This window comes from Miscanthus floridulus, chromosome 9, assembly GCF_019320115.1.
Source record: "Miscanthus floridulus cultivar M001 chromosome 9, ASM1932011v1, whole genome shotgun sequence".
NCBI classification, from domain to species: Eukaryota; Viridiplantae; Streptophyta; class Magnoliopsida; order Poales; family Poaceae; genus Miscanthus; species Miscanthus floridulus.
Genome location: NC_089588.1, coordinates 94457790 through 94464257, shown reverse-complemented (window position 1 = coordinate 94464257; position 6468 = coordinate 94457790). Strand labels below are relative to the sequence as shown.

Sequence of the window (6468 nt, the reverse complement as noted above, 5' to 3'; positions counted from 1 at the left end):
TTCAGAAGGAGGGGTGGAGCATGCTAGGCTACCCTCAGTGGGCGCAAGCACTGACACCTCTAGTGAGTTGTTATCGGGTAAGTCCAAGTGGAGGCCCATGCCCCATTCGATAGTGGTCGGCTGGTGGTCCAGAGACATGCTCTAAAAGTACCAGAGGGCTTCTCTAGTGGGTCCCAGGGCCGTTCGATGGGCCCCGGGGGCTCGGTGCCTCCTTGCGGTGGGATCCCATTCAGAGACCTCCCCGCTGGTCTCGGACACAACTTAGGGCATCCCGAGCGATCGCTTGCTCGGGCCTCGGCCATGTACGGGCTCGCCCATAGTCGTCCCTGACTCTGTTTGCCCTAGGGCGGCTGTCGAGACCTTCGGGGGCCCAGCCTTCGAACCCCTGGACCGTAACGGGCTTGGTGCCCAGTTCCTTCATTTGAAAGGAATCGAGTGGGGGATATTCCCCTCCCATCGACTGACAACAGCAAGGGCGCCTTTTGAGGCGGGTTTTCTCGGGGAGACGGAATGGCACCTGCCGTTGCTGCGGTCGGATGCGACGCGATGTCAGCGGGTGGGACGTTACTGTGCGCGATTATTAAGGAAATGGTGGGCGCGTGGGCGGTTTAATCGGATCCAGATTAACTACGCCAGATCTATGGGAAACTTCCACGATTTCGTCGCTCATCCGTTTCGCCCCCTTCCTGCATAAATACGTAACGAACCTCGCCCCTCTCTTCCTTACCTTGCCTGCTTTCACCTTTGCTACCCTTGAGCCGTTGCTAGGAGCAGAGAGCGCCAGGGAGAAGAAGGGAGAAGGGGGGAGAGAGAGAGAGCGGGAGAGAGAGAGAGCGAGGCTTACCGCCGTAGCCGCATTCTCCACCACGCAATGGCTGGCGGCCCTGTTGTCCTCCAAGCAGATCCTTGGGGTCCATCCGACGTGTCCGTGGAGACACTGCAGTCGCTCATCGATGACGGCCTTCTCCGCCCGGTTACCGACCCCGACTTACTGGAGTGGATTGCTCTGGGGGGAGCTAGAGCCGAGGCCACACGATGGCAACATCATGAGCTTCGTGTCCTTCCATGAGCGCGGCTTCGGCCTGCCGGTGGACCAGTTCATGCGGGTGCTCCCGCACTATTACGGCGTGGAGCTCCACAACTTCAACCCCAACTCCATCACGCAGGCGGCCATCTTCATCGCCGTCTACGAGGGGTACCTGGGCATTGCCCCCCACTGGGAGCTGTGGCTCCACCTCTTTCGGGCGGGGTTCACCACCAAGCCGATGGGCACGGCAGGCACGCGAAAGGTGATGAGGGTCGGTGGCTGCACTCTCCAAGTGCGCCAAGACCAGCAGCTCCTCTACATCCTGGCCCAGCTCGTGTCGTCAAACCATCGCTGGTACACCAGCTGGTTCTACCTCCGCAACGACGACAGCGGACTTCCCCCCTACACCGGGCGTGTCGTGGAGAGCCAGCCGGAGAAGTGGAGGTACAGCGTTGCAGTGGTTGATTAGCCCAAGCTGCGGCCGCTCCTGGAGGCACTAGAGTGGCCGCGCGGCCGTGGCCTTACGGCGGCTGTGATCGATGGCGTTCGGATGTCCGCCGTCGCCCTCTCCGACGAGGAGATTCTACGTCGGGTGAGGGAGATGGTGGAGGGGCAGCTGAGGATCAGTGGTCTGACCCCATTCCCGATGTGCCTGACACGGGGGTACATCTCTCTGGTAAGGCACGCGCTGCTGCGGCCCTCGAGGCCTCCTCGTTCCTCGCCGTTTCCTGTTCCCTTATTTGTGTTCGCCGTTCCTACAGGGGATGAGGGATGTGCGAGCCTCCCAGCCGCCTGTTCCTGAGGACACAGAGCGGCGGGCGGTGAACAGGGCGCATGCCAAGGCACAGAAGAAGTGGAAGGATGCCGAGGAGGCAAAGCGCGAGAGGAAGATCCTTGAGCACGAAGAGCTGGAGAAGCGTCGCCGGTAGCAGAGGTAGGATGGTCTCCTGGTGGAGTCATCTCCGTCACCGTTGTTGTCGGCTTCCTCGAGCGATGGCGACCGGAGCGAGGTGGGGCGGGGTCCCCTAGACCATCTCCCCGATGTTAGGGGGACGGCGCTCACGGCGTTAGCGAGCAGCCAGACATTTCTAGGAGGAGGAGGAGAGGACGCCTCAGGGCCGGCGATCGCCCGCCTCGGGGCCGAGGCCGACACACCCGAGGCACGGGCGTTAGGGAAGCGCGCCGTCAACCCGGTGGGCTCGACGGCAGAGGTGGAGCAGGTGGTGGCGGGGGCGACGCGACCACCTCCATAGAGGGTCGAGGGGGCATCGGAGTCCGGCGAGGGCCGGTCGGCACCGGCGGACAAGGAGGCCATGCCACCGCCGCCGCGACCGCCGTTGCAGAGGAGGGGGCCAGTGCCGAAGCGGTTGTGTCCCCGTTTTGAGGTAAGTGCTTTGCCGGTGGAGTTGGCAGTACCTCCCACTCGTCCCTTGGCCACATGCTGACCTTGTGAATGCTTTGCCTCTAGCCAGAAGCGTCAGGCGGAAGCGCCCGCCCTGGCGCCACGTAAGGCGCTCAAGGTGAGCGCTAGCTCCACCGCCCAATGGGTGATGGAGGCGCACGCCACCATACAACGTGGCGTGGCCTCGGCCAGGGCTGACCCAAAGGAGCCAGACGCCTAAGGAGAGGCGGCCGAGGCGGCCACGGAGCAAGTGGAGGAGGAGGAGCCTATGCCCCATGGGGTCAAGGCCTGTGAGTCAGATGAAACCGAGGCGCCCTCAGTCGCCAAGGCCACCGAGGCGAGGCCGAGGCCCCTTGGACCTCCGAGGCTGAGGCGATGGAGGTCGGGGTGCCCAGGACTACCGAGGCTGAGGTGGCGGAGGCCGAAGCCCCCAGGACCACTAAGGCCAGGGTGGTGGAGGCCGGCATGAGCGCGGCGAAGCCGGTGGCCTAGGAGGTGGAGACGGAGGCGGGGCAAGCTTCAATACCGCCCCCGGTCCAAGGCCCTCTGCCATCGCAGGAGAGCGCCCGGGAAGTGGAGGTCCATTCGGTCTCCTCCGACGATACTTCCCAGGGGAAGGAGGTGGCGGATGACTAGGCGGCCAGTACCGTGGAGCAGCCAGCTTCGATCTCTGGTGAGGGAAGCTCGGCCCTCGTCCGGGTACAACCCGAGCCTCGCGGGTAGGATCACCCGCGCGTCTTGTGGCGGAGCCGGGATGACCCTAAGGGGGAGCCTCTGTTCACCCTTGAGGACGCGGCCGAGGGGGGGCGCTGGAGCACTTTTGAGCAATACCACCAGCTGGCTGAGCGGTTGCTGTGGACAGTGTTGTCCGTTATGGCCGACGATCTGCCCGGCGTCGCCCAGGTGCACGCTTTCTTTTCTTGTGCAATATAGTCTTTTTCCTGAGTTTTCTCACAATGCCTGACGTCCGTTCGGCCTATCCAGGAGCTCAAGGCCTGGTCCCTTAGGAAGTCGTTGTTCCTCCGGTGGGAGAGGGACGTCTGGGATCAGCTCCGGCAGCAGAAGGACCTGCTCGCCAATGCCAACGAGTTTCTGTTGGCGTGGAGCACGAAGGTGGAGGGCCTCCGCCTTTGTTGTGCTGATATGAAGGCCGAGGCAGCCATGGCTCAGGAGCAGGCTGCCCCTTTGGTGGCACGGATCAAGGAGTTGGAGGAGGAGCTGACCCGTGTGGCCGGCGATCGGGACACCTTTAGGTCCCGGGCTGAAGAAGCGACGGCCTCTGCCAAGGCCCTCACTAGGCAACTGGGGGCTGAGCAGGGCATGCACCTACTGATGAAAGGCGCCCTGGCAGAGGCCCTCAAAGTGGCTGAGGCCTCCCAGGTCGTGGCTTTGGTCTGGAAGGGAAAGGTCGAGGGTGAGTCCTGTTCCCCTTGTTTTATTTGTTTTTCTTGTGTTCGACCCCTAACTCCCTAGTGTGATGCAGAGCTGGAGAAAGAGGCTTCTAGGGCGGCCGAGGCCTCTTGGGTCGAGGTCCAGCGTTGGAAAGAGAAAGCCGAGGCCTCTTGGGTCGAGGTCCAGCGCTGGAAAGAAAAAGGCGAGGGTGAGTCCCGTAGGGCTTCGCCCCTTTTTGGCTTATTTTCTTTTGCGCTTAACCCCATCCTGCCTGTTTTGGTGTAGGGTTGGAGAAGGAGGTCTCCCGGGTAGCTGAGGCCTCTGTCGCAGTGCAGGCGGTGCTCGAGGCTGAGATCGGGGAGCACAACGCGCTGCAGAGCACCGCCCGTACCGTCTGCGAGGCCCTGGAGGTTGAGGGGGTTGAGTCAGGCAGCTCCCTTAGGAGCCGCTTGATCGCGTTGAGTGGCCAAGTGCGCGAGCCCTGGCCATCGTCTCCTCGCACTACACCGGCGTCGACCTCAAGGCTATCAGCGACGGCTATGTCTTGGACGAGGATGACGAGGAGGCCGATGAGGAGATCGCGAAGCTAATGGAGGCGGTTGAGGGCCCCGACACGGCGCTGGCCAAGCTGTTCGAAGAGGAGGTGGTTCCTCTGACACCGTCCGCCGACGCTGGCGACCCTGAGCCTTGACCTGGGCCAAAGGGGCCATGTAAACAGATTAGGATTATTATTGTACCGTAACACTTGTGGCCGTTGAGGCCTTTAACGTACTTAAGCGTCTATGCTTTTTAATCATTTTTATTGTACTTTCGAGCCTCCACCCTCTGTCTCGTCTCTGAACATATCTCTCGCAAAAAACATCCTCGGAGCCTAAGCTGCCCCTTGGGCAAAAGGTGGTGAGGGAGTGCCGTAGCCCAGAGGCGTAGGCTGTCTCGCGACTCGGCCGGCCTTTTGGCCTTGAGATAGTCTTTTGGTCCTTAGGTTTTTTACAATCAATTTGTCAGAGCATGCTAGAGAGTTTGGCATAGAATTTTTTTTGAAAAATGACTAAAAAATGGTGCGTGGGACTAAGGGGGGGAGTCCCCCCTTCTAGCCCCCGAGGGAGGCTCGGTTCGGCAGAGGCAGAGCCGTGTCTTGTTCGAGCCCCGCAGTGGGCACCTCTGCAGAGACAGAGCCAAGTCTCTCTTATGGTGTTATCGTAACACTGAGGCCCATGATGGGCTCGGGGGGTTTCTCGAAAAATTAGAACAACTAAAGAATGCTTCTTTATTGTATTTCGAGAAACAATGTATACAATGCTTGGAAAATTAAGGGTAAAAGCGACGTAGCTGTTCTATGTTCCAAGCGTTGGTGAGGATTTCGCCCTTCTCGTTGGCTAGCTTGTAGGTCCCAGGATTTAGCACTTGGGCGACGATGTACGGTCCTTCCCATGGCGGGGTCAGCTTGTGGCGGCCCTTGTTGCTCTGCCTCAGTCTCAGCACCAGGTCACCCACCTTCAGGTCTCAGCTTCGAATACGCCGGGCTTGATAGCGTCGTAGGGCTTGCTGGTACTTGGCCGAATGTAGTAGCGCAACGTCTCGGGCTTCCTCCAGTTGGTCGAGGGCGTCCTCGCGGGTAGTGCGGTTGCTTTGCTCGTTGTAGGCCTGTAGCCTCGGGGAACCGTACTCTAAGTTAGTGGGGAGGATGGCCTCGGCTCCATAGACCAGGAAGAACGGTGTGAACCCCATGGCTCGGCTCGGAGTGTTCCTCAGGCTCCAGATGACTGACGGGAGTTCGGCAAGCCATTTCTTGCCAAATTTTTTCAACCGGTTGTATATTCTCGGCTTGAGGCCTTGTAGTATCATGTTGTTGGCACGTTCTACTTGGCCCATTTGTCCTAGGGTGTCCTACGGCCGACCAGGCCACACGGATGTGGTGGTCATCGCAGAACGTCAGGAACTTGTGGCCGGTGAATTGCGTCCCATTGTTAGTGATGATGGTGTTCGGAACCCCGAACCTGTGGATGATATCAGTGAAGAACAGCACCGCTTGCTCAGACTTGATTTGATTGATCGGATGAGCCTCGATCCACGTGGAGAACTTATCGATTGCTACCAACAGATGGGTGTAGCCCATGGGGGCCTTCTGTAGAGGCCCAACCATGTCGAGCCCCCACACAGCGAATGGCCATGTAATGGGGATGGTCTAGAGGGCTTGGGCCGGGAGGTGCGTCTGCCGCACATAGTACTAGCATCCCTTGCAGGAGCGTACTAGCTTGATGGCGTTAGCAACCACCGTCAGTCAGTAGAACCCTTGGCGGAAGGCGTTTCCGATGAGCGTCCGAGGCGCCGCATGGTGCCCGCAGGCTCCCGCGTGCAAGTCCCAAAGTAGGGCTTGACCTGCCTCGGTGTTGATGCATCATTGGAGGACGCTAGATGGGCTTCGCCTGTACAACTCGCCGTTGCTGAGGACGTAAGTCTTGGCTCGTCGCGCAAGCCATCGGGCTTCGGTCCTGTCTACGGGAAGCTCTCCTCGAACGAGGCAATCAAGGAATGGGACCCACCAGTCCATGCCCTAGTTGGCCTCGAGAGGCTCTGTGTTGACTTCCATGACCTCGGGCTCATCCAAAAGGGTCTCGGTGACAGAGGGGGCCCCGAGCCCTGCGGT

General features: G+C 60.3%; 1 protein-coding gene across 1 annotated transcript; it reads left to right on the top strand.

Annotated features, from left to right (window-relative positions):
• Nucleotides 1-3302: 3302 nt before the first annotated feature.
• LOC136480320 (uncharacterized) lies at nucleotides 3303-4512 on the top strand. The gene is made up of 4 exons (XM_066477902.1): nucleotides 3303-3332; nucleotides 3414-3843; nucleotides 4107-4245; nucleotides 4293-4512. The coding sequence occupies exons 1-4, from the start codon at nucleotides 3303-3305 to the stop codon at nucleotides 4510-4512; spliced, it is 819 nt and encodes a 272-aa protein (XP_066333999.1).
• The last annotated feature ends 1956 nt before the right edge of the window (nucleotides 4513-6468 follow it).

Excerpts from the sequence above, each read along its gene's own strand:
- LOC136480320 (XM_066477902.1), top strand. The coding sequence starts at position 3,303 with ATGGCCGACGATCTGCCCGGCGTCGCCCAG. Across the intron at positions 3,844-4,106 it reads CTGGAAGGGAAAGGTCGAGG|GGTTGGAGAAGGAGGTCTCC; the intron begins GTGAGTCCTGTT and ends GTTTTGGTGTAG. Across the intron at positions 4,246-4,292 it reads CTGGAGGTTGAGGGGGTTGA|TGCGCGAGCCCTGGCCATCG; the intron begins GTCAGGCAGCTC and ends TGAGTGGCCAAG.